Below are 27,039 nucleotides of genomic sequence, written 5' to 3' on the forward strand. Positions count from 1 at the left end.
GGGGATATGGGGCGGGGCCGGGCTCGGGGCCGGGCAGGGGCGTGTCCAGCGGGGCGTGTCCAGCGGGGCGTGTCCAGCGGGGCGTGTCCAGCGGGGCGTGTCCAGCGGGGCGTCCCCGGGCAGCGGCCGGCGCCCTCCGGGCCGGCAGGAGGCGCTGTGGCGGTCCGGCGCGGCCCTTCCGGCAGCGCTGGCTGCGGGCTGTGGCGGCCGTGAGGGGATGCGGCCCCGGGCGGCGGCCGCGCTGCTCTGCGCGCTGTGCTGCGCCCTGGCGCGGGGCTCCGAGGACATCGTCGTGGGCTGCGGCGGTTTCGTCAAGTCGGATGTGGAGATCAACTATTCCCTGATCGAGGTGGGCGCCGCTGCCCCGCCGGCCCCGGCTGCCTGCCGGGCGTGCCCAGCGCTGCCGCCCGGGCCGCGGGCACAGGTGGCGGCGGAGCTGCGGCTCTTCTTCACCCCGGCACTCTGCAGCCCCTTTGCCATAAGCCGTGTCCCGCTGTCCCCGGCACGGCTGCTGCTGTGTGACAGCGCTGGGTTAGAGAGAGCCTGGTTCCAGCGCTCCTCGCCTTTTTAAATAATATCTTTCTATCTGTTTTGTTTGCCTCTTTTAGATTAAGTTATATACAAAACACGGTACTCTGAAATACCAGACAGACTGTGCTCCGAACAATGGGTATTTCATGATTCCCCTCTATGACAAGGTAAGACAGAAATACCTGCACCGTCCCCTCTGCTGGAGGCAGCAGCTGCCTCCACCTCCATCTGCCGGCACATTGAATCTCAGAGCGACACCCACCCATGAAACATTTGAATCAGGACATCATTTAGTTTGGTTTGGATCAAAGTTTCAACTGTTTCTTTTTGTAATGCAAAGACTTCATTTGCCAGTGCGAATTATTAAGAGAAAAACCAGCTAACTGTAGCTGCAGTGTTGTATTTGTGCTGTTTATTGGAGTGACTGCAGCCTTGGGAGCCTGAATTCCTGCCAGCAGCTGAGAGCAGCTGTACAAATACTGCACAATAAGTACCAGCTCCTATAGAGTACAGACAAAGCTTTCAGATTTTTTACCTGTAGAAATGGAAGTAAATGTACATGAGAAGGTGTTTTGATATGACTGAATTGAAAAAAACCTGAATGTTTAACTGCAGATAGTAAAAATGTTTTGATGAAATAATGAACCAGAAAGCTCAGACTGTATCAGTAATTTGATGTCTACTTAGACTGGAAAGGTGTTTACATTAAAATTAGATTAAATTAATGCCAGATACTCTTTGATGGGCAAGGTGTTCTGCTCTTTTAAGGAGCTAATTAACTTAGGGTTCAGAATTAGAAACACAAAATGGTTTGAGTTGGAAGGCACCTTTAAAGGTCATCTTGTCCAGCCACCAAATAATTCCTTCTCTTCCAATCTAAGAATGTAACATGCTTTCTGGTCCTGGTGATTTCATTCTTAGGCCTTTGGGCTTCTTCAGGGATGCACTTAAGAATATATGTGGCAGAAAACGTGGTGCTCTGTGATATGAAAGGATCCCTGTATTGATTGATCCCTTTTGGATCAGAGCTTTTGAAAGGATTGAAATTTTGTCATTCTGTGTTTGGGCAGAATGGTTGAGTGCTACCCAGTTGAAATACCAAGGGCTGATTCAGGGCCCATCTCTTGGGGCAGGTGAGGGTGGATTTGAACACTTCCTAGCCCTGAGCTGCTTGACTGTGAGCCAGGTTTGTGCTGGAAGCAGGATAAACATGGTGATACTTAATTTCTTCTCTTGGCTGGATGTGAGCCCAGCATCCCAGCCTGTCTGGGTAGATACTGCTGCTGCTTTGAACAGAGTATCAGAGTAAGCAGGGGGAAAGGAGAACGGTGGGGAAGGGTATACTCGAGTCTTGTGTTCCTCTCTGCAGCATGATGCTTGTGTTCTGACTTTCTTTTTCATCCTTCAGCTGAATTGTATTTAGATCAATGAAGACAGTTACTGCTTTTTATTTTTTAGGGGGATTTCATTCTTAAAATTGAGCCTCCCCTAGGGTGGAGTTTTGGTAAGTGCTTGTATGTCTTCTTACAATAGGACACTGTATCTGCAGTGTGGGACTTACCTCTAACTTGCAGCTGGCAGGGAAAATGGAGCACTTTTCCAAACCTATAAACTATACTGCAAGGTTTAATAACTGAAATGTATTTACTGTACCAGGGTGGTAGACACTGACAAAGTAACCCCTGAACAGGTTTGAAGGAATGTGGGGTTTTGACAAAAATGCCTGCAGTGGGAGGAGGGAAAAAGGATTTTCAGCATCAGGATTTGGGGGTGCTTTAACTTCACTGAGGAAAGACTTTCAGAGCAACACTTGCCATGCTTGAATTAATACATTTCTGTGACAGTTGTGTGAAGCTGAAGCAGAGTTTCTTTGTGGTTGCTCTCTCACTAACTACTGTGCTCTTTCATCATTCTTCTCTTCCAGAACCAACCAGCGTAGACATCCATGTGGATGGCATTAATGACATTTGCACAAAGGGAGGTGATATTAACTTTGTGTTCACAGGATTTTCTGTGAACGGAAAGGTTAGACTCCTTTGTCTTTATTTATTCCACTTTATGCTAATTCAACCTTCATGAAAACATTCAGGCTCAGCTCTACACGTTATTTTCATTCATTTATACTTCTGTTTCTTTTTATTTTGACAGGTTCTCAGCAAAGGTCAGACATTAGGTCCTGCTGGAGTTCAGGTTGTACTGAGAAATGCTGGCAGTGACATAAACATACAAGCAACTATTACACAACCTGGAGGAAAGTGAGTGTGGGTGGTGCATACTTAATTCATCTGTTCATTTGCACAAGATCCTTTCAATGCAGCCATACTGACTGGGACTGTAAGAGTTTTGAAGTATTTTTTCTATCATGTGAATAGAGTCTGAACTGTTTTTCTGTGAACAAATGTTTGTGTCTGTTTCTGAAGAGACATAATCCTTTTCTTGCCTTGCAGGTTTGCTTTCTTTAAAGTGCTTCCTGGTGAATATGAAATCTTTGCGTCCCATCCCACCTGGATGCTGAAAGAGGTTAGAACCTACAGAAGTTCTGGTTTGCCTGTTCAGAGAGGATGGATGTGCTAGACCTTGTCTGGGTCAGTTAGTGTGAGGAAGGGCCTCTGTGGGTGGGCAGGAGTTTTTCTACATCCAATTCAAGAAGTCAAGAAACTGCCTCACACAGACCCAGTCTGGAGATGGTGAAGCCAGCCAGGGAAGGATTGGCTTTTGCTTTTCATCCTCTGATCCTGTACGTTTTGCAAGAATATTGTAGCTCACATCCTTCCCTCCCAGACTGCTTGTTTTTGGAGGAGCTCTGATATCCTGACCATTTCCTAAATCAGTGAAGCAGAGAAAATACTGTTTTAGAAAGTATCTTTGCTTTAGTGTCTTAATGTCTTGAGTAGCCTGGGGACCCTCTGAGTTGTGCTGCTCTGGCTTCTGTTGCTGTTGTTGAATGTGCAGTCTCTGATTATCCTTTAGGTGCTGTAAATGAGCCTCGATGGCTGCTTTTGGTGAAAATGTTTGTTTCTGTGTTTCAGTCGAGGACAGTGGTGCGGGTGACCAGTTCCAATGCTTACGCTGCCAGCCCCCTGATTGTTGCAGGCTACAACGTCTCTGGGTCTGTGAGGAGTGATGGGGAGCCCATGAAAGGGGTCATGTTCCTCCTTTTCTCTTCTTCAGTCTCTAAAGAGGTAATGGTTGATCAGTACCTTTTCAATACGAGCATGGCTATAAATAAGAAGAACCAAATAGCTTCTAGATTCATATTGCCCTGATACTCACCTGTCCTTCACTGGCTTGTACAACCTCTCAAACTGTATTTTTGCATTTGGTTCTTTTGTGTGTTTTTTTTTTCCCCTCAACAAGGCCCTTGTAATCTAATGTGACCTCTGTGAAATTATTTCATAATTCATTGTACAGTAGCTGTAATTTGTCTTCAGCATGACATCTTAATTACTCTTTGCCCTTTTGATGGGAAGACAAAGTTCAACAGCTTCTATTGCCCCCTTACAAGTGTGTTAAGAAATGAGTGTGAGACTCTTGGTCAGAGCTGAGCTCTGTTCTGCAATGTTAACCCTGTCCACAGAACTGAAGTCAGTTAAGACACATGTGAAGGCACATGGTGGAGTTTTGGGGATGTTGAATTTCCCAGTGTTCTGTCCTTGTTACCATGAAGTTGATTATTTGCTGTTTTTCCTCTTTTATCTATACATGAATTTTAAGCCATGTCATCAAACCTTGCCTCTAAAATGGTTTTATACTTCCCATCACTCATTCACTGTTGAGTATTTGGAACCCTCCTATATCCCGCCTCCCCCCCCCAATTAGTTTCTGTGTTCTTTGAGATAAAAAATTGTATTGCATTTGTTACTGCAGGATGTTGTGGGCTGCAATATTTCTCCTGTGGATGGGTTCCAATCAAAAGATGAGTCTTTATCCTATTTGTGCAATGTTGTATCAAAAGAAGATGGATCTTTCAGCTTTCTTTCTCTGCCGAGTGGGAAATACACTGTGGTAAGTGACTAGAAATTCATTGCTTGTCTATTCAGTGGGTTGTTAACTTTCACTTTCTAAACCAGAGTGTGCTATTGCCACCTCCTCTGCTTTAAGCTGTTTCCCTTTTTTCCCATTCTCTTTCTTACAACTGGACAGTGTGGGAGCATGTTCTCTGTGCACTGCCTTCAGTGATGGTCCTGTGCCCAACAGTCTGTGTGCCCAACAAATGGGATTCAGGCTTCTCTCCTTCCTTCAATCCTTTTAGCAATCATACAGTCTCCTGTCTGTAAGCTCTTGCACATCCAAATATGCTGTATTCTGGCTACGGGGTTAATTTCTATCTTTTCTGATAATTGCATGGTTTTCATCAGTCTTGAAATATTGCCTGTATTTGTGTCTCCATGGCTCTGAGTAATTTTTTCCAGGAGGTTTTGCAGCTTGTTTGACCCTTGGTAGAGGTGTCTAATGGTGATAAGCACATGAAAAATGGTAGAGGAAAACCATTCTGTCATCACAGCTTAGGAGTCAAAGCCATGTGTCTCCTTTCAGATTCCATTCTACAGGGGAGAGAGAATCACCTTTGATGTTGCTCCATCTAGATTGGACTTCCTTGTAGAGCATGACAGTTTACAGATCGAGGTAAGGCCTGCAGAGGGAGTAATCCTTTTGTGCCACTCATTGCTGTAAAGCCTAACTGATTTTAGCAGAAAGCAGCTGTATTGTGGAAAAACTTCTTTGTAAGAAGTTGAAGACACTTGTTTATGCACAGCAGGTAGAGGACAGTTTCTAGTACTGTGCTGTGTTGCTATACTGTGGTCTCTTTTCCTAGAAAAAACAAAATAGGGCAGAGCTGTCTGTGTGTTCACTGTCATGTCCATATTGCAAACAGGCAGTAATCTTCCAGGTTGCTTCTGTTTTCTTGTTGAGATTGTCACATCTCTGGAGAAGGGCCTGTAGGTTTTTCTGGTTTGCAGAGTGCCTTGTGTAATGACAATATGACTGCAGCCCTGTGAGCTGTACCAGTGCAGATAAATTGAGAATGTGTGCTGTGTACTTAGGGGAACAGTATGCCTGCAGATCAGTCTGTACCTTCACTGTGATTATCCTGGTACACTTTTTTCTTAGAGCTGTAAATAAGTTTCCTTTATACGTGTGTGGAGAGAAAACAGTTGGTGTTGATTGCTGTAGGTGTGTGTTTGCATTTCCTGAGCCCCGAGCTCAAAATTAACTGATGTTAATTTTTTCTATTTCAGCCTGTTTTCCATGTGATGGGCTTCTCTGTCACAGGCAGGGTGTTGAATGGTCCTGAAGGAGAAGGAGTTGCTGATGCTACTGTGACTCTGAACAATCAGATTAAAGGTAGGCAGTGCTCTAGATCTTTGTTGCTACAGGGAAGCCTTTATTAAACTCAAGTACAGGGCTAGTGTATGGTGTGGAATTAACCCTTCAGGATAATACATTGCTTTTGTTGCAATTTATTTGAAAAATTAGAGTGGATTTCATGCAGTTGATAAATCTTGCATTTTCTGGTTTAGATGAGAGCATTAAATGTTCATTTGTTTGGCAGTTGAAAATATCTTAATTGCTTTCAACCATATGCCAAATTGTACTGTGAAATACGGAAATGGAGGTTCATCTAGTAAAAAGGCATAAAACTATTTGTTGTGTAATATGAATTAGAAATAGCCTAAAGCAGTGCATGCCCTCTGGATGTGTTGATACATAAGATCAACCTGTGCTCTGGTTTTTAACTCCTGTTATTTGTTACAGTGAAGACAAAAGCTGATGGCTCTTTCCGCCTTGAGAACATCACAACAGGAACATACACAATTCATGCCAGGAAAGAACACCTGTTTTTTGATACCATTACTGTGAAGATTGCACCAAATACACCTCAGCTGGCAAACATCATTGCAACAGGGTAAGGACTGGTGCAGGGTGAAAATGCAGTTTGATGTGTGGATGAGGCTGTGAAAATGGGTGATCCTTTCCCATGCCATGCACAGAGTTGTGTAATGTTGTCAGGAGCTAAATGTTGCTGAAGAGATTCAAGGTAAATAGGGCAGCATGAGTGCATGTTTTGTGCAGCCAATTAGAAAAAAACCCGTGTGCTGCTAAATAATGAGATATAATTTATTCAGTAACTGAATATTTTGTGCTGTTGAAGGCAATAAGCAAAACTTACCAGCTTCCTATTTGTCATCTTCTCTTGTGCTTTCACAAGTGTAGGTGTCCCAAGGTTGTGTTCCAATGGATTACCTATCATATTTGAGGTTTTTGACACAAAACATTTGAAACTATTTAAAACCTGAGGGGAGAAAGTCCTAAATCTGTTGCCTGCTTAGCATAAAAAAAAAAAAAAGGAAAAAGTCTTGAAGTGATTGGGTTGGTGGCAGGGAAGAGTGAAGCAAGTTGCTTGCAAATCTCTCTTTCAGGAGAAACCTTGTACAATCCTGTGTTATTGCCTCAACATAGTGAGATTTACTTTTTAAGGAAGTTCTAAAACAAGTAGTTTTTTGTGATCTTTGTCAAATCAAGGTATTTGTTCTGATGACTGGCTTTTATTTAACAGGTTCAGTGTGTGTGGCCGCATCTCGGTTACCCGATTCCCTGACACAGTCAAACAGATCAGTAAATACAAGGTAACCATGATACCTGAAGACAAAGACAAAGCATCACTGGTTACAACAGAAACTGACCCTCATGGAGCATTTTGTTTCAAGGCAAAGTCGGGTACATACAATGTTCAGGTAAGAATGAGCTTTCCTTTCTTCATTGTAGGACTGTCATGGTGATTTAGAAGATTTTGAAATTTTGGAAAGCATGTTGGAGAGGCTGGTTTTGCTTTGCCTGGGATTTACAGTTGATTTCCATTTTCTAATTTCTGATAAATGCATTGAAGACAGCAGAGTGGCTGTTTTTGGACCACTGTCTGAAAGGTGGTGATGCCTTGATGTCATCTACTCTACAGGTAATTATTCCAGAGGCTGAGACCAGAGCAGGGTTGGCTTTGAAACCCAAAATGTTCCCTGTCACTGTTACTGACAGACCAGTGATGGATGTGACCTTCTCTCAGTTTTTGGCATCTGTCTCAGGGAAGATCTCTTGTCTAGGTAAGTCCATTGTGAAACTGAAATGGCAATGGGATGGAGAACTTCAGCACTGCATGTGTGAGTGTTGTTGACATCAGGACACCTACAGTGGTTAGTCCCATCAGCAGATCAGTAAATGTAAATGGAAAAAGCAGCTCTTCTTGGGAGAGGTTGTGGCCTAATAAGGAACCTTAACAAAGTTTGGAGTTAAGTTATGTACCTACTTTTAATACTTGCTAGGGATAAGGAAGTCTTCCTTACTCAGAAGATGGCTGGGTTCTGGAAGGAAATGTTCCTGACTGCTACTTGGGATACTGTACATCAATCAGAGAAGTACTGGAGGTGAAAAAAAAGTTTACCAAAAAAAAGGGACAAAAGCAGTGCATGTTAAAACTGTAGGATAGATGCTCAAGCTGTTGGCAGAAACTTTCAATGTCTATTCTCTTTCATAAGCATTTTGTCTTTATTTTAGTCCAAGGTTTCTCTCTCCTGCCATTTTCCTTGATTACCACTGATTTCAGAAGATGATTGGAGCCTGATTTTTATCATTTTTACCCTTCCTTTTTCCTCTCTGAATCCTCCCTGCACTTTGTGTTCTGTCCCGCAGGTGTTTACTGGGCTCTTAAGTCTCTGCAGAGTGAAGTGAACTGAGGGATTTAATGTTGATCTCAGGTTTTTTCTTGCCATTAGATAAAAGAATATGATTAGCAATCTCAAAATCCTGCAGAATGCAAAAAACCACTGGTAAACCTGTGGTTTTAAGCCTAATAACAAGTTTTAGTTGGGAAGGTTGTCTGCCGGGAGGGAGTCAGCGTTTCAGTGTTGGTTCCCGTGCGGTGTGGCTGTGGGTGCAGCCCCGGGCTCTCTGTTCCCCCAGACTCGTGCGGTGAGCTGACGGTGACGCTGCAGGCCCTCAGCCGGCAGGGGGAGAAGCGCAGCCTGCAGCTGGCCGCGGGCAGGGACTCGCTGCCCTTCGCCTTCGAGGCCGTGCTCCCGGGCAAGTACAAAGGTAGGAGCGGGAACTGCTCGGGGGCACCTCGCTGGCTCGGTTTGTGACCTAATCTGAGCACTTATCATGGATACCATTTGCAGTTATGCCCAATACAGGTGTAAAACTTGAGAGAATCTGGAAAAATACCCTACAACAGTGCATCAGCTTTTCTTAATGTTGGATGTTTAACCCTCTGTCAGCCCAAAGGTTGCTGCTCCCTTGAGTTTTAGGGTCTGCATGGCTGGTGTGGGGGAAGTGGGCTTTGTCATAAACTAGCCTAAGAACAGGGACACACTCTAGTTCTGCTTCCAGAGTGTTGCTCCTAAGAACAATATGTATTTTGGCCAGCCTGCCTTGGCCTGTGAAAATAAATTGTTTTCCAGGGAAGGGTGTAGAAGGAGAATATAGATTGCACTCTTTATACAGGAGAGGGAACATCTTGCCACCAGGTTAAGCTGGGGTTAGGTTGTGATGTCCTCTAGGCTGCTTTGCCTGTCACAGTGGTAGTGGCCATTGAGGAGCCTTCCAGGGTGGGCAGGCTTCATCATTCCTTTTCACAGCACAGCTTTCCTGATAGATGTGTTGGCTTCCTGGTGATGCTGCAGTGAGCCAGGTCTGTTATTACAGGCATTGTCCTGTATTTATATTTGAAGATGATTGTCAGGGAAGCTAGAGGGACACAAACTTTTTATATCACAAAACCTGCCCTTACTTACTCAGTTTTACATTCCTAAAATGCTTTGTGTGGTGTATATTCTAGTAAGCATTGTACATGAAGACTGGTGCTGGAAGAATAAATCTTTGGAGTTGGAAGTCTTGGAGGAAGATGTATCAGGAGTAGAATTCAGGCAGACTGGATATATGCTGAGGTGTTCTCTTTCTCATGCAATCACACTGGTACGTAGGAAATGTTCTTGTGTGTTTGTAATGACCTTGGGAAGGTGGACAGGATTATGCTTGGAATCAAGGCTTTCTCCTGTCTCTGGAGGGCCACAGAGCATGGGAACACTGATGTTTAGAGTGCTTCAGGATGTATCTTTTAAGTTTGGTAAAATGGTCTTGTGATGTTAGGTGTTACAAAAGAGATGGCATTGGTGTATCTTTAGGCAAAAACTGTTTTCATTTTGTTGTTTGGTAGTTGCTAATAGTGAATTGTGCTGTGGCTTCACAGGAATTTTATCAGGATGGAAATGGACCAGAGAATGTTGGTGTTTATAACCTGTCCAAAGGAGTTAATAGATTCTGTCTTTCAAAGCCAGGTAACAGCTGTAAAATACTAGTTTAAAAAATGAGAAATAGCCAGTTAGCAAATACTGCTGGGAACTGGGAACTTAAAAAAAAATTGTTGTGGTTTCTGAAAGGCATTGTTTTAATACATCTGTATATAAATTATCTGTTCCAAGTTTTTAGAATTCTCCATTTCTTCTGCTATTTAGTCCTTCACCAAATCTATATTCCAGAAATAAAATGTTACTTTTTTTTTTCTTGGTGATGGAAGTATTTCATCTTTGATGAAGGAAGATCATGTTAAAATAATCTCATTCATATGGGTTCTATTTGTCAGACACATTAGAAGGTGTCTGTGTGAAAGGCAGCAGATACCTAGTTAGATTTTGTAGTGTTTCTGTAGCTCTGCTCTGGTGTGACTGGAGAATTCAGCTATGGCTTTCTCATTCTTTTCTTTGCCTTGTGTTTGTAGGTGTGTATGAGGTGACCCCGCGCTCCTGCCACCAGTTTGAGCACGAGTATTACACCTACGACACGTAAGAGTGTGACTGTTCTCACCTTACACCTCCAGCAGGGTTTTCCAGAAAGCTCCCTCCTCCTGCTTGCTTTCAGCAGGACAGGATGTGTTCTTTTGTCCTTTCTAATAAAAGTCAACTGATGATAGGGTTTAAAGATGCTTTAGTTACTCCAGATGGGTATTTTTGTCAGCTTTCTATCTATTTAGTGTTGGGTTTGCTTTGTAACAGAGAAGAGTTATTTCAGTGAAAACTGTTGGTCTCTTCTGGAAGCTGAAAGGCAAAAGATAGGACAGAAAGATTCCTAAGAGGCACTTGGCACTATTGCATGTCACTGGTGCCATGACCCTCTGATGATTCGATTCTGCTCACCCCATTTTTTGCAAGCTGAATAAATGTTCACCCTTAGCACTCTTATCAAGCAAGCAGTGCTGATCTTCCTTGGTCAGGCAAGTTTAATTAGTTATTTATAGATTGTGGTCTGGTGATGTGTTTAATGACACTTTGACATATGATATCAATCAAATCAGCTTTAGCTTGAGACGAAGCAGAAGGCACAAAGGAAGGAGTTGCTTTGGGGCTGGAGTTGGGAAATGCTCCCTTTCCAATGGATGACCATCCCAGCACTACAGCTTTGCTGTGTAATTTCTGTATCGTCTTTTATGGAGCATTTCAGTCTCTGGGCTGGGAGCACAAACTCTGCTAAATAAGATTTGCTTATCTGGGAAGGGGACCTTGAGCTCATGTCTTTGTTCCTTTGGTTTGCAGGTCCTCTCCCAGTATCCTGACGCTCACTGCAGTTCGCCACCATGTCCTTGGCACGATTGTAACTGATAAACTGATGGATGTGACTGTCACCATTAAGTAAGGACAAAGAAATTGTGAGGCTATAAAAAGTGGAAGAAAAAGAAATTTCCCTCATAAAGCTTTACTCCAGTTTTAGTACTGCAGTGGCTGCTTTCTAAGGGGATGGCATCCTAGCCTAGGCTGCAAGAGGTTTTTAATGCTAAGATGTGCTTTGAGTACTTTGAAGAGAGATAAATCCAGCTTCATTTTGAGCATTTTCTCATCATTTCAACATTGGCCCTCCCTGCTTTTGTGTCTTGGTAAAAATGAATGATTTTCTGAGTTTTTATATATATTAATGCACTGATATTTCAGAATTCAGAGGGTATTGTTTTAGCTTAGGTCTGAGCTCTTTAAGGCACTGGCATCTATTTTTTCCCTTTTCTCTTTCCTCAGAATGAGAATCTGCTGCTTTAGAGCATTGTAACTAGTGTGAGGAGGGCTATAAAAGGAAAAGCATGCAGAGTGATTACACACTAATGCACCAATTTATGTTTAGCTGAACAGACAACTCACTAGGGAGCACTGATGTGTGAACAGCTTTAATTGTATGAGGTGCCAAATCTGCCTGAAAGTGTCTGATAATGCTGAGTGTTTTATTGATACTCTGCTGGTGTCTACTTGTTCTAGACTATGGGTTCTCAAACTTTTTTGAATGCAGAAAAAATCTTTTCAGAGAACATTACCTGCAGAGCATTGCCTGAAGTTCTCCAAGATTAATGACCCTATCACTGCAACTGCTGGGCAACTCCAGCAGCTGGAAAGGAGACACTGAGACAGCAGAGAGCCATTAGGATTTTAAAAACAACTTAGTGAGGAGGTGAATGTTGTACCAACCTTCTCAGCTGGTTGGGTTTTTGGAGACTATTGGCTAGTGCTTTGAAGGCAGCGTAGTTGCCACAGATATCTCTGATCAGTCCTGCCTCAGGTTTTTCAGCTGAAGTCCAATTTGTGAAGTGCCATCAACATAAAGGGAACAGCTCTGGGTTTAAAAGCAAGCCACTTGTTTTTACCAGTCTTATGTACCAGATCCATGGCTGTGACCCATTAACTTTCAGTTAACAAAAAACCCCAAACACCCTCAACCAAACACAAAGTTGATCCTCACCAGTTCTTGATAATGGCTTGGTATGTTTTAAAAATAAGACTGGTTAGCAGTCTTTTTACTTATTTTGTACAAGTCATCCTTTCTGTATTAAGCTTGTTCTCTGGTTTGACATTTCAGCCTTTCTCTTTTAGTTCAGGTCCTTGTTAAAGCTACTCTGGCAAACTGATCCTTTTGCCTAAAAATTTACCATTCCAGTGCTCTTACCAGAATAAACGGGGCAGTTAAAGAGGGATGGGTTTAAAATATATCCTGGGATTTATCTGCAGTTGTGTAAATGCAGTAGTTAACAGATACAACAAGCTCTTACCTCTCCATATGGAAGGAGATGATTTTGTTTTTTGATGTTTTCAGGTCATCCATTGACAGTGAACCTGCCTTGGTTTTAGGGCCCCTGAAGTCTGTTCAGGAGCTGCGGCGGGAGCAGCAGCTGGCGGAGATCGAGAGCCGCCGGCAGGAGAGGGAGAAGAAGGGGCAGGAGGAGGAAGGAACAAAGCCACCCGTGCAAGAGATGGTGGAGGAGCTCCAAGGACCGTTTCTATATGAATTTTCATACTGGGCAAGGTAATAGCAATCTCCAGTGGACAAGATGTGTTCTCTGTGCTGTTGTGTGGAGTTTCTGCCAAACAGAACAGTGATACAGTTCCAGGTAGGACAGAGCTGCTGGCTGGGTGCCTTTGGTGACTCTGAGCTGCAAGGAATCTTAGTGCCACGTAGTAAGAATTTTGCTTAGATTGTTGTTGGTACTTTTTTCTTGGAGTATTTAGCTGCATTCTTGCACTCTGTTCTACATGAGGGCTGCATATTGAATTTTCTTCTAATTATATCTTATTTGTGTTTTACAGGTCTGGAGAGAAAATTACTGTAACACCATCATCAAAAGAGCTGCTTTTCTACCCACCTTATGTGGAAGCAGTTGTTAGTGGAGGTAAATATAAGTAGTCTATTATTTTAAAGGATTAGATTTTTGTGGTTGAAATGTATCTGTGTAGATAAACATATGAATAAGTCAAAAAGTAATGTTAGGGAAGTTTCAGTTGCAGCTATTTCTTTGGGCCAGTTTAATTCTGGAATTTGGAAGTTATTTGGTAGAGGATGCAAGTACCGTTTTTATCAGCAGAATATTCTCCCAAGTGCTGAAAATCCACGTGGCACAAGAGGAAGGCCAGGTTTCTGGGTATTACACCAGATTCTCAGAATTGTTCATAGTACTGTGACCTGGAAAAAGAGTTGTGTAAAAACAGGGTTTATATTTTGAATTTGTTACCAAATTCAAGTTTCTGTTGAAGTTTTCTTTTTTTTTTCCCACTAGATAACAGTAATAAAAATATTCACAAAAAAATAAACTTAAAAATTGTCAGGATTATCATCAATTATTGATGCTGCTTGTTTGGTCAAGGTCCATCTTGTCCTCAGGTCCTTAACTGAACATATTTTGTTTGAAATCACTAGGAAATGTTAAGTGCCTCTTTTCATGTGACTCCGTTTGCACATTCTAAATGCATTTGAGGGAGGGAAATAAAACTTGGCTGAATGTCATTAAACATAACATATGCTGACCTGAATTTGAACTCAAAAAATGTGGTCGAAGCTCAGCATAATCTGGCTAGAAGGAAATTTCATTGCCATTGTCTCCGTGTGGCTGCAGTGTATATGACTCACTGAGACGTCCAACAACTTCAGAAATATGTAAGGTTTCATTGGGGATGTGTTTATAACTTCAAAAAGTAGTTACTCCTTTTGGTACTGTTCAGATGTTGTAAGATGTGTTAAGAGGCCATGAAATTGTGTGGATTGATATCTTGTTTTAAGATAGAAGGCCACCCACTGATGACTTTGGAAGTAGTTAAACTCCTGTTGTAAGCCAGTGTCAAGTGTATTTTTGACCTTTTTCTTTATCTTAAATCCCCTTCACAATGACCAAGAGAGTTGTCCTGGCAAGCTGATAGAGATTCATGGAAAAGCAGGCTTATTTCTGGAAGGGCGAATTCATCCTAAATTGGAAGGTGTTGAGATTGTCATCAGTGAGAAGGGAGCAACTTCTGCACTCATCACAGTTTTCACTGATGACAAAGGCTCTTACAGGTAATGAACAGATTTGTTTTGAACCTTTGGATTCTTTAGTTAAAACACAGTGCTTACTTGACAATGTGTATGTGATATCCAATGTGTATGTGATTTCTGAAACAAGTTTTGTTCTCCTTTTGTTTGAAGCGTTGGGCCACTCCACAGTGACTTGGAATACACAATCTCTGCTCAGAAAGAAGGTTTTGTTTTGACTGCAGTAGAAGGAACAGTTGGAGACTTCAAAGCTTTTGCTCTTGCTGGGGTGACATTTGAGGTAATGTTCACAACATTTTGGGTTCTATAGTGTGTGCAGTTGGAGCTGGACAGGCAAAAATCTAATCCTTGTCTTCCAAAGACAAATGGGTGTGGGGTTTTGGGATAATTTATTATTATTTGGATAATAATTTTTGTCATGAGGAGACAAATCTCAGTAGATGAGCTCAGTTGTAGACCATGACTTGTGATGCAGAAGACACTTTGCAAGGTTTATAGACTGAAAGTTAGAGCCTGCAGTCCAGAAGAATGGCTTTATTTGCTTTTTCAGAGTTGGACCACCCTGTTTTAAGGAGTTTTATCCCTCAGGGTGTAGGTGTGGTCTGGTCCAGCTAATGCCTGGTTCTTTGGGTGCTTTGTTCTGTCCCCCCTGTGTTCTGTGGGGTGGGACAGAGTGGCTGCTGTGGTGGCACAGCGTGGAGTGTGCTGTGCCATGGGTGTGACTGCCGTGGGAGCACAGGGTGCTGCAGCCCCGGGCTCTGGCAGGGGGGCACCACAGATGTGGTGAGTTCTGCTCACAGCTGGATTCTCACAGCCAGCCCACCTGTGCACTCTGCAAGGACCTTTCAACTGAACCCTTCTCCATAAAGAAACCCTCACTTACACTTTAAATTACTGGGTTTTCAAAAACAGATCAAATCAGAGGATGAGCAGGCTCTTGCTGGAGTTCTCCTGTCCCTCAGTGGAGGGGTGTTTCGGTCCAACCTCCTCACACAGGATAACGGCATGCTGACCTTCTCCAATCTGGTAAGTTGAAATGATTCTTCTGAGCGTGGCTGTGTGGGGGGCTGTTACTTTGCCCTCCCAAATAGGGCTCTCTTGAGTGGCAGGTGTCCTTTGACACCCTAACCCATGATGAGAAATGCAGATCTCTGAGAATAAACAGCACTTAAAATCTTAGCAAGGGAAAGATTTGAAATCAAACATGGCAAGGGGTTTCTCCCCAACAGGTCATAGATGGTGTTGACTGATCTCACTTACTGATTTGCAGTCTGTAAACATGAAAGAAGCCAATTTGTTGATGATCATTGGAGATTCTTTAGGGGGAAAGAAATCTAATTACATTATTGATTTATATGTGTGTAGACATGCTTGAGTAGTTTCTTTGCAGACATCCTTCTTTTGTGGTCACTTTCCTGTCCTTGAGGCCTTGTAAGGTTTTAGGGCTGTAGTTTCCTTTGTCTCTTAACACTTTGCCATCAGGTGGAATTCCATCAGTTTATTGCCCAATGTGCTCCCTGTTTGTCACTGCTCACATTTTGGGACAGGTTCAACCTGTGGTTGGAGCAGAGGACATCAGTGTTTCAGAGAGCTCTTGCAAAGCATATTTGTTTGGAGTTGGTGAGTTTTTGCATCACTGTGAGTAAACAGCTTGTTTTGTGTCTCTTTGCAGAGCCCAGGTCAATATTACTTTAAACCCATGATGAAAGAATTTCGGTTCGAACCATCATCACAGATGATTGAAGTGCAGGAAGGACAAAATCTCAAAATCCAGATAACTGGTTACAGAACAGCTTACAGGTCAGTGGGGCTGGAATCCATGGAAGATTCTATGGGCTGTATCAGGATGTGTTCTGCCAATTGTGTTTCCTCCCAGCACAGCTCTGTTCTTGCAGGTTTGGAGGAGACTTTCCTAGTCTCAATTTAACTTAAACATGCTGTGTATAAGTACTTCTTTTGGCCTTTTTTCCTGGATATGGATGTATAGCTAAGCCCAGATGGCAGAGCTGTAGGAAGAAATATAGCTATGAAAGCACTGTCTCAGTGGCTGGAAATGGTTTGTGCTGTGTCTGATGGGAGAGGAGAGGACTGTTCTAGGTATGATAGTCCAATTCAGATACCTGACTTCAAGATCCTTCCCTTCCTTGCCCTCAGGGGTAAGAAACAACTGTTGTTCTTGGAGTTTAGGGAACTTGGATTCCTAAAGTTGTGCTCTGAACTGCAGCAAATTTTAATGATTTAAACTGTTTTACATACACATTATAAAGACCTCTTGCATTCTGCATGCTGTGGTAAGTACATTAAGTACTTTTTCCATCAGTTATAACAATAAAATGTCTTTAAAATATGCATTAAATCAGCATCAGCACATCTATAGCAACTGGTTCTCTTTATACCTTTAGCTGTTACGGCACAGTTTCCTCTTTAAACGGAGAGCCTGAGCAGGGAGTGTCAGTGGAAGCTGTGGGACAGAAGGATTGCAGCATCTATGGAGAAGACACAATAACTGATGAAGAGGGCAAGTTCAGGCTCCGTGGCCTTCGGGTGAGGAGTAGGAGGCTCTCTGTCACTCACTTTTCTGTCTGTGTGACAGTGGAGCAGTGAGATGGGTTCTGCTCAGTAGCCACTGGTTTCTGTTTTCCCATCATGTTTGCTAACTCAGACTCCCTTGAGTCTCTGTGTGAAGAAACACAGTCATGTAGTGAACATTGAGTCTGATGAAAGGGGCAAAGAAGAGCTTGTGTAAGTGTGTGAACTTGCTGGCAGCATGCTGTGCTCCACAAACCTCCACAGACACTGAGCAGTTGGTGTGACACGACACAATCCCCTGGTCACTGCTTGGGTGGCCAGCAGGGAAGTTTCATAGGTAAAAGAATCCAGGGAAGTGTTTAATTTCTCTTGTGAAGATACAACAGCCTGTTTTTAGCAGGATATTGGGTGTGAGTGTGATGTGTGTGAAGTAAGGGAATGGGGAAGCTGAATTTATGGCACCATTATGTAAGGAGTCAACAATTTCCTCAAGTAAAAGGCAGTGTTTGATCTGCTTTTAATCCTGTGTTTTCCTTCATCACAGCAGATGATTTATTTTAATACTGTGATGTAACAAACTAATGAAAGTTCTGTATAGTCTTTTCCTATTTTCTGACAGTAAACACTCCTAATAGTGTTACTGAGTTAAATTTTCTATTTGAGATAAGGAAAAACTTTAACTGCATAGAGTTAAATCTGTTTGGGTGCAGTATCTTAAATGGAATGTTAGAAAATTCCCTTTACTGCTCTTTGAAATTAAAGTATGTGTTATTCAGTGTTGGGATTTATCATCTGAATGTTGCTTTCAGCCTGGCTGTGTGTATCATGTCCAACTCAAAGCTGAAGGCAATGATCACATTGAAAGAGCTTTACCACAGCATCGGGCAATTGAGGTAATTTTTTCTCTTGTAGCATCACTTAAATATGAAATGGGTCTGTCTAGGCATTCTGTCTGTTCTGTCAGCAGCAATGTGGTGAAGGCATTCTGTTTAGACAAGTGCCTTTCAGCAAGTTAGCTCCCAAAAACAGGCCCCACATTGTGTGTCAGCACCATAGCTCAAAACTGAAGTGAGATAACGCCCAAACAGTAAACAAGTGAAAAGGTTTCTTTCACAGTCATGAAAACTGTGCATCCAGGAATAAGAGAATAAATGTATGGAATACCTTTCAACATTTCTTTGTGATGTGGAACAAAGCAGTGGTAGCTTGAGGAAGTCATAAATTGTCTTATGGTCCTACAGTTGTATTTAGTTATGGACTGATAGATATTGTTTTATTGGGTCCAAATCATGCAGTCTTGATGTAGGTCAAGCTGTAATTTGGACTAGCAAGTCTTTATAAAATGCAGTAATAACTTTGAGTTGAAAACTGGTGGAATCTTGTTAAATATTCCACATTAATCAACTGTATAAACATCTCTGTGCATCTCTCAGCACAGATGCAAAATACTGAGACCAATGTTCTGAGATCAGGCAGTCCTGTGGATGTACCTCAGCCTTTTCCAGAATAGTTTGTGCTTTTGAGACTTAGTTTAGCTTAATGTCAGGAACCTCATGCTGATAATGCCAAGTCTGCAGTTGCAAGCTGTGCACTCTGGAGAAGAGGGACGTGCAGTGGGAAAGCTTTCAAGCTTCCATGTGGTTAATACAGAACAAAAATCACTTTATATTGAAAATGATTAGCGATATTTGTGTTAACAATTGTGTTGCTGTCCTTTGTTAACTGTTTCTGTGTTGGTAAAAACCTGAGTCTGTTTTCCATTGCAGGTTGGGAACAGTGACATTGATGATGTTAATATTATAGCGTTCCGGCAAATTAATCAATTTGATTTAAGTGGAAATGTAATTACAGCTTCTGAATATCTCTCCACATTATGTGTAAGTTCAAGCCTTTCATCTTTGTCAAGTGTTTTTGTTACTGCTTTCACAGTGATTTTTTTTATTTGCAGGGTCACTGGAAATGGTTCAGTAGCCAGAGTACACATTTTATTCAAACCAGAACTAATAGTTTAATGAAGGTGAATTTGAATTTCAGATAGAATGAAGATTGCAGTGTTCCTGATGCTTTGTTTTAATGTTTCCATTTTTCATGGGAATATGTTGAAGAAATACTTTCTCTGGTTGACCTGTTCATTTTGGGACTTATATCTCTGATTAGGGATGCTCTGTCTGTAGAGAGTTCAAGACAGCAAGGTTGAAATGAGTAATTTGTATTGGAGAACTGCATTAATTCCTGAAACATCTGAAAGTTTTGACCTGTATGTCAGAACCTGAAGATACCATGTGAATACAGTGATACCGCAGGACATGTGAATCTAAAAGTGCATAATAATAGACAGTATGAGACAAATAGGAAAGCTGAAATTTTCAAAATTCAAAACACTGTATTGTGTTCTGAAAAAGTTTGCTAAACACCTCTGATCATTTTGGCTTAGGGAGCAAATGGTGGAAGTGTCTGCAAGAGGTGTTAGGGGGTTAGGAATTACAGGATCATTTCTCAGGTTTAAAAGCTCCATAAAGTGTTACCTCTAAATCTAAATGCAGTGCTTGGATTTCTTTCACACTAGTTTGTTATGCATCTCACCTGCCAAGATCTCATTGCTGAGCTGTTGGGTTTTTTGGGAGACATCCAAAGGATCCAACACTCAGAGCAGGTGTGAAGGGAATCTGTGTCACCTTACTGAAGAGCCCCTGAGCTTGACTCTCATCTTTCTGGGGAAATTTAAACCCTTGCAGTTCAGCCTAAGCAAATAGGATTTGATATCTAAATTTCATTATATGGAAGTTACCCAAACCTGTGCCTGCTTCATATGAGTTGGGGCCTTGTGTTGCATGGACTGCACGTGAGCTGTTGATGGGTGCATGTCATCACCCTGGCCTCCAGTGCAGACATCCTTGTCTCTGAAAGATGTGCTAAGGCTGGATCCAGATAAGTGAGAGCAGTTTTGTGATCAACAGCACAGACTGCTCTTCATACACTGGGTATGTGAAAATGTCAGACTGCAGTTGTTCCTAAATTATTTCAGGTTCTATAAAAAGACTCTTTCTGTGACTTTTCACATCCCAGATTAGAACATTTCCAGGTGTTCTTGCTTGACAACTTTCTGTTTATATAAACACATGATGAATTTTGAAGTGCTTTTATCCCTGAAGATGTGGGATGTCTGAAATATCTACTGTGGTGCAGGCTTGGAAATACCTGATTTGTGCTTTCTTCTTCACTTACAGGTGAAGCTCTACAAGAGTGAAAATCTTGACAACCCAATTCATACAGTCAACTTAGGCCTGTCCCTGTTTTTTCATTTCCCACCACTACTCCGAGATGGTGAGGTAAGAATATTGCTGGAAAATTAGCTTAGAACACTTTATTTTTTTTCCCTCTAAGGACACTGCAGTGTAACTTGTGGTGTGCCTGCAGAGCTGTATTCATGCTGGACTAACTAGTGTCTTAGAACATTTGAAGCCTGTTGAACTGACCTTTGCCTTTAATATGATTTTATCTTGGACTGCTCCTGATGCTGAGTGTGTTTTTTACCCACAGAATTACGTGGTGCTACTGGATTCTACATTGTCTAAATCACAGTATGACTACACCCTGCCTCAGGTTTCTTTCACTGCCATAGGATATCATAAACACATTACACTGGTCTTCAGTCCCACTGTAAGTACTAAATATTTCCATGTTCCAATGATCACCTTGGGAGCAGTATTTGGTGTTACAACCTGCATGTATTTTGTGCTCTTGGCCAAGCTTTCTATTCGTGTAAATATAAAGAGGTTTATGAGTGGCATTAGAGTGGCAATCAATTTAGATTTGCTGTGTGTTCAGTTGCCAGTGGAACAGGAGGGACACATGGAGCAGCAGGAGGAAATGAAGGGTGCAGATGTGCCTGGAAGGTTCTGTGCTGGCTTTGGTGGGGTCACACAGGTGTGGGCAGCACGGGACAGATAAATCAAAGCACACCAGGCTGTCTGTCAGTGGAGACTGACCAGCAGTGACTTGGCTTTACAAAGCAGCACACCTCAGGAAGGGGTAATACCTGAGTGACTGCTCCAGAGGGTGGCTTGGAAGTGGGAAATAAAGTAAATCCTAGAGCAGCACTTGGGAGGAAGTCAGATGAGAAGGGCTGGGTATGCCTCATGATCCTTTTGCTGATGTTTCTTGGAGCTAAGGGATTCCACAGTCAACTGTTACAAATAAATAAAATCCGTGCTGTGCCGTTTGCAGAGGAAGCTGCCTGAACAAGACATTGCCCAAGGGTCCTACATCGCCTTGCCGCTGACGCTGCTCCTGCTGCTGGCTGGCTACAACCACGACAAGGTGGGGCAGGGGTGGTGCTGCTCTCCCAGATATCATTGTCCTGTCAATGGATGTGTTGCACTGTGCTAAGTGAGGGTTTGTTGGGCTGTTACCCAGAGGGAGGTGCAGTCACAATCCCCTTAGGTGATATATTATAAGAAAAGCCACAATGTAGCCAGGTTTTTTGACAATTACCTTCTTTTAAAAAAGCTTAATGTGAAGGTGAGTTCCTGTGCTGTGGCTGAATTTTGGCTTCTCATTTGATTGCTCTGAGAACAAAACAATAAGCATCATTAAAATTCAGATAACCAGACTAAGTGATAATAGGAATGAACATAATTATTTTATTGGCTGTAGGAGCAATCAGATTTGAAACCGTCTTGCAAGTCTTCAAGTCTGGTCTCTTTAGCTTTATACCCTACCCTTTATACCCTCCCTAGTTCAAAAGCTCTCAAGAGGAATTCAAATACCTGCTATACAACCCCCTCTGTTATCAAGCTGTGCTCTTCTAGTCTTTTCTGATATGACTTTTCTGTTTTACCAAGAAGAGAAATTAAATTTGTCTGTGCAGTTTGATTTCCTCTCAGACAATCACATTAGGTTTTGATTATCAGAAATTCCCAGAAGTTTGGTTTGATTCCTCTCCAAGCTTTGGTGCCATGTTCTGATGTCTTTGTAGATGTGCCATCGATGCAATAGATTCTGTTACAGGCTACATGTCTGAAGAACAATTCCATTCAGACCTCACACACCATTGTAACCACAAATTCCTCCCCTTTTTTTTTGTTTCCCAGCTCATTCCCCTGCTGCTGCAGCTGACAGCTCGGCTGCAGGGAGTCCGTGCTCTTGGCCAGGCAGGCTCTGACACTGGGGGCTCAGAGGATGCAAAGAGACAAACGAAGAAACAGAAGACGAGACGGACGTGAGCTGGAAGGAGGGGTGGGAGGAAGTGGTGCTCTGTCACACTGGAGCCTGAGGAGACAAAGCCACTAAAACACATTTTTGTTGAATTTGCAGACTTGACATTTTCTAGTTTTGCTACATGAGCACCATTTGTCATGTTAGCTCTGTATTGGTTGTAAATTTTCTATGGAGTCTATAGATTTCCTTGTTGTAAAGTGATTAAATGAATGCCTCTGCTCTCACTGTGAGTGCATCTCTCATACTTGAAGACAATTAATGCTTTTTTTTTGCCTTTTCATTGGAACAGGTCATGCTGTCCTTATTAATGATTTATAAAAGCAGTGATAATTGATAATACTTGATTTCAGTTTCTAGATTCTGGAATAGTTTTTCCTTACCTTTTGAAATACCCACATTACAGAAGCAGCACACAAGGATTCTACTAAATCAGTGTTGCTTGAAACAGAATTTTAGGAAACATAGCTGGACTGGTGAATTATGTCTTTGTCAGTTCCAGTTCAGCAGCTTGATTGAGGAGTCTGTCTGATTTCAGTTCTTGTCCAGTGATTATGTTGTCTTTGATTAAATTTTTGCCCAATGAAGACAAATTCTTGATGTCAGGTAAGGTTAGTTGTTAATATCAAGTAAGTTCTAATGTTCCTACTGCAAAAGCAGTGCTTCAGTTTTAATTTCCTGCCCAGTGTGATCTCTTTATACCTCCAGTGTTCCTGAGGTGGCTCAGCTGGCTGCACTGCTCCTTCCCAAGCTGTACTGTGTTCTTGGTGTTACCATTTACCCACCATGGTCACATCTCCTGCTCAGGCCATGCTTAGCCTTTTTCCCAATTAATGATTGATTTTTTTTTTTAACCTTTTTTTACCTTTTGGGTTTTATCTATAAGGAATGTGAGTTTTTTGAAATCTCCAATATGTACAATCCCAATAATGTAGTCTGTAATAAATAACAGGTTCTCTTTTGATTCCTACTTGAAGTAGGTAGTTGGACATACACAGTTTAAATGTTAATGGGGCTTTTTATTGACAAATACTATAAAGGTTAACAGAGCATTGGAAGATGCACATAAATGCCTACAAATATTGCAAAGACATTGGTACTGCCAGTAAGTGGCAATGTTTCTCTTTTACAGTACTTGAAATAAAAGTCCCCTTACATTTAAATGTTTAAGCTTACAAACCCTACCATTTTAGAAATTTGGATGCTGAAGGTTTTACACTGTTTTTGTTGCACTTTGCAAGATTTTGGGCCTAAATAATTATAACTTAATTTGGTGATGATTCTGATCTCTCAGAGGGAAATTTTGTCAGGACCATAACAAGAATGTAGAATGTTGAAAAAGCATTATAGAGCTTGAGATGAAGCTCTAATAAATTATCATGCTCTACTTAATGACTTTGAATTTTGTGTTGCTGTGATGAAATATGTGGGTAAAAGACAAGGTGTTCTAAGACTTATAATAAATTGTACATTTTCAGTACATTTTTATTTTAAGCTGGTGAATGTTAAGAAAGTTATTGCTACTTTGGGGAATGTATGAGGAAGAAATGCACACGTCCATGTGCCTCAGAGGAGTTCCAGATATTGTGATCTCTGAACTGTGAGACTGACTGATGAGTGAACTTAAACTTTGGAACTGCTATTAATAAAGAGAAAAAAGGAAAAGTGACAAATCTTGTTAATTTAATGTTTGCTTCTAAATCTAGAATTTGTGTCTCAAAATTGTCTTTTCTTTACCTTCTGCATCACACTTGTGACTATGAGTCCCATGTTCTGAGGTTTATACTGTGGTGAAGTGTTAATTCATAATGAAAACTATAGCTTGAAGTTCCTCAGCTGGCAGAGAAGTTGTACTCTTTGAGAAAACAGAGAAAACTAAAGCATAATTTTCTATAGCAGAACTAAATGCCAAGGAATCAGTATCTTCAATTATTTATAGAAACCAATAATCAGATACACAGGCAGAAAATTGAGTGTGGTCTGTGCAGTGCCCGGAGCCAGGAGCATGAAGCAGGACAGACAGACAGACAGGTGTGTGTCCGTGGCACTGCCAGAGGGTCTGTACATCTCCTTTGGGAGAGCCTCAGTGCAGAAATGGGGGATTGGGTCAGCACTGCCTTTGTTCCTGCTGGCTGCAGTGCCCACGGTGCTCTTATCCTGCTTATCTAAGGCTTGATTTGTGCTCTTAGGACTTCAGTGCTGGCCCTGTCCAGATGATTGAAAATGTCAGTTAAAGCTGCTTGTTGCATCTTTCATTAATTTATGTTAATACAAAGAATAAATGCAGGATGGACTAACACATTGTGTTGACTTACTGGAAATCTTTCAAGACTCATTGTTTATTCTTTTGTGCAGGCACAGTAGTGAAAAAATGATTAATTCATTTGCTTGGTGAGCTAAATATGGGCAAATGGCTGAATTTTGTGGGAAATGAGAGAAAGGCCCTCTGGATAAAGATAGCATTGCATTTTACTTACTTTTCTGTCAAAAGTAACAATGAATATTACATATATTTGGCTGATTTATCAGTGATGCCCAAAACTCAATTGTTTAAGATTGAAATGGATCATTAATATTGAGTTTTACAATTTCATTATAGATGATTCAGCTTAATTTCTAAATTTCTTTATTAGTTGTCTGTCACACTCCAAGAACAAGTGTTTTTGATTAGCATGAGCATCAGTGTTAGAGATATAGCAATTAAGAAAAACCTTAGGTGCTTTAAATGCAAGAAAACAAATACTTAAAATAGAGAGCTCAGTGCTTCCTTTCCCACTGAGGGCAGAATTTCAAGAGGAAACCTCTCAAATCTGTGTTGTTTCTTTATACAGATAAAGTGACCGAGGCTCCCCACCTCCTACCAGGTTACTTTTTACTCAGCAGAACACGAACCTTGCCAGCTTCTCACACCCACCAAGGAGAGAAAGAGATGAAGTTTAGGAAACAGGCCATGCTGTGACATGGCACTTCAGAGCTGTGGGGTTATCCTTGTGTATTTTCCTGTATAATAGACAGGCAAATCTGTGGGCCTTCAGCATTGCCCATCTGAGACAGCAATTTGATTCCTGCTGCTCATCTTCACGGGAACTTTGTTCCTCAGACACTGGAAGTGCAATTGTAGAAGCAGCAATTCTAATAAATAATGAGTACCCCTGTGCTGAGGAAACGTGGACTAGGCAGTGAGGCTTTAGAAGGTGAGATGGCTTTAGAAATCCTGCCAGAAATCTGATGAGTCCAGGAAAGCTGAGGCTGAATGTGGAATTGAACCCTGAGATGACTGCTGTCTAATTTTCCTGCTATTCAGCTTTGTACAGCATCTGTATTTCTATTTTTGTCCACTCTGAAAGTAATTTAAATTTGGCTTCTTGCAAAGGTAAATGCAGAAAATGAGTGATGAAAAGAGGCCTGAAAGGCAGCAAATTTCCTGAGCTGAGCACAACAGCATTGGCCCACATCACACCCAGTGGTGGGTTCACTTTATGTGTGGTAAGTCATGTTTTCCTTGCAGATAGATTAATGGCTTTAGAAAATCTCTCAAACTCCAGTAAATCTATTTCTGGTGCATTATTGACTGATGCCAGAATTCTTACTCTTTATTTTGTTTTTGTTTTTTTTTTTTTTTTTTTTTTTTGAAAATAACATCAATGAGTTTAATCTCTGTCATTCAGTCATTTATTTAAACCTGGAATGGGTCCATATGTCCTTGTACAAATGAAGAACAGCTCAAGGCTGATTAGTATTCCCTGAGCCTTCATGGATTATTATTAGCAACTTTTCCCCCTTGAATGTTTACAGAGCTTTTGTGAGCTTTTTACATCAGTTAGCTTGTCCTTTCAATTTTCTATTATACCTTTTGTAATTGCTTTCTGTCTATATTTGATATGTTGTTGCTTTACTCCAGTAACTTCCATTATCACTTTTAGCTTTGCTGTTGCTGGGATCAACCTGATTGCATTATTTACTCTGTTTGCTTTAAAAATCACTTCTTCCTTGTTCTCCCCCCATCTTTCTGGGAATATTTGAGCTTAGCACCATAATGCTGTCTGAAGTCTTATTTGTTAGCTTCATAGCCCAAGACCATGATTGCTTGAAGCCAAATGATATGTTATCATAAAGCACTAAACACCCACAGACCATTATTGAATTTATCATAGCTACGAGCTCAATACACACTGAAAGATAAACTTGTTTTTTACTGCCTGTGGAAGTCGGCAGGTTGATTCTTCCTTTAATTCTCATTTTTGTCAATACCAGAATAATTAAATCCCCATCACTAAGACCAGTTTATTCACAGCTCTCTCACCACAGCCAGTCCAATTACTTTTTTTTCAGCATAGGGTTGTGGTAAAACACAACAAATTCCCACTCCAAGTGTTGAGCACTGAAGTGTGCCCCCTGTGTGATGGCAACCAAGAGCAGAGGGTGATGGCCCAGCTCAGCTCCGAGTGCTGCAATGCCCAGCCCAGGCACACCATCCCTGCTCAGGATCCTCTCCCCACACCAGCTCTGGACAAAATTCTGGATATACCTTCCAGGAGACAGCGTGGTGCTTCTTGGAAAAAGGGACTGACAAAGCATTTATGGCACTGAAATCCTTAATTTTGCATCTTCTCCTAAAGCCAGGAGCATGAGCTTTGTTGGCTGAAGGTAGACCAGAGAGAATTGGTCTCTAAGGCACTGTGACAATGCAGCTCCTCAGCATCTGACAACTTTCTCAGTTTCCTCTCTCCTCTCACCACCCCTTTTTGGGGGAATTCTCTCAGTTTTGTTCTCTATAGTGCAAGGGATGAAGAGCAACAGATGTGCTTCTCCATTTTCTTCAGGGTCTTGCAAACCTTGCCTAGGGGTATTTGTTAGTTTCTGGTTCCTTCTAATTTCTTCTGCTTGAAAGAATAAGACATAATAGGCCACCTGCATATTTGTACTTCTCAGATGAGG

At 41.7% G+C, this 27,039-nt stretch overlaps 1 protein-coding gene across 1 annotated transcript; it reads left to right on the forward strand.

Moving 5' to 3' along the window:
- The first annotated feature begins 74 nt into the window (after window positions 1-74).
- NOMO2 (NODAL modulator 2) lies at window positions 75-23,774 on the forward strand. The gene is made up of 31 exons (XM_063414098.1): window positions 75-349; window positions 609-698; window positions 1,990-2,035; window positions 2,456-2,556; window positions 2,680-2,786; window positions 2,979-3,051; window positions 3,561-3,713; window positions 4,399-4,536; window positions 5,068-5,157; window positions 5,772-5,877; window positions 6,289-6,439; window positions 7,091-7,268; window positions 7,490-7,631; window positions 8,488-8,619; window positions 9,362-9,498; window positions 9,773-9,860; window positions 10,301-10,364; window positions 11,112-11,207; window positions 12,649-12,858; window positions 13,140-13,222; window positions 14,220-14,379; window positions 14,509-14,635; window positions 15,268-15,381; window positions 16,028-16,155; window positions 16,758-16,899; window positions 17,694-17,777; window positions 18,651-18,761; window positions 20,112-20,213; window positions 20,425-20,544; window positions 21,112-21,204; window positions 21,978-23,774. Exons 1-31 carry the CDS (start codon window positions 218-220, stop codon window positions 22,107-22,109), a joined length of 3,630 nt encoding a protein of 1,209 aa, XP_063270168.1. The 5' UTR covers window positions 75-217; the 3' UTR covers window positions 22,110-23,774.
- Window positions 23,775-27,039: the final 3,265 nt, after the last annotated feature.

This window comes from Prinia subflava, chromosome 17 (genome assembly GCF_021018805.1).
Source record: "Prinia subflava isolate CZ2003 ecotype Zambia chromosome 17, Cam_Psub_1.2, whole genome shotgun sequence".
Lineage (NCBI taxonomy): Eukaryota > Metazoa > Chordata > Aves > Passeriformes > Cisticolidae > Prinia > Prinia subflava.

Coding starts and splice junctions, on each gene's coding strand:
- NOMO2 (XM_063414098.1), top strand. CDS start 218: ATGCGGCCCCGGGCGGCGGCCGCGCTGCTCTGCGCGCTGTGCTGCGCC. Junction 14,636..15,267: donor TTGCTGGGGTGACATTTGAG/GTAATGTTCACA, acceptor TTTCAAAAACAG/ATCAAATCAGAGGATGAGCA. Junction 16,156..16,757: donor GGTTACAGAACAGCTTACAG/GTCAGTGGGGCT, acceptor TTATACCTTTAG/CTGTTACGGCACAGTTTCCT.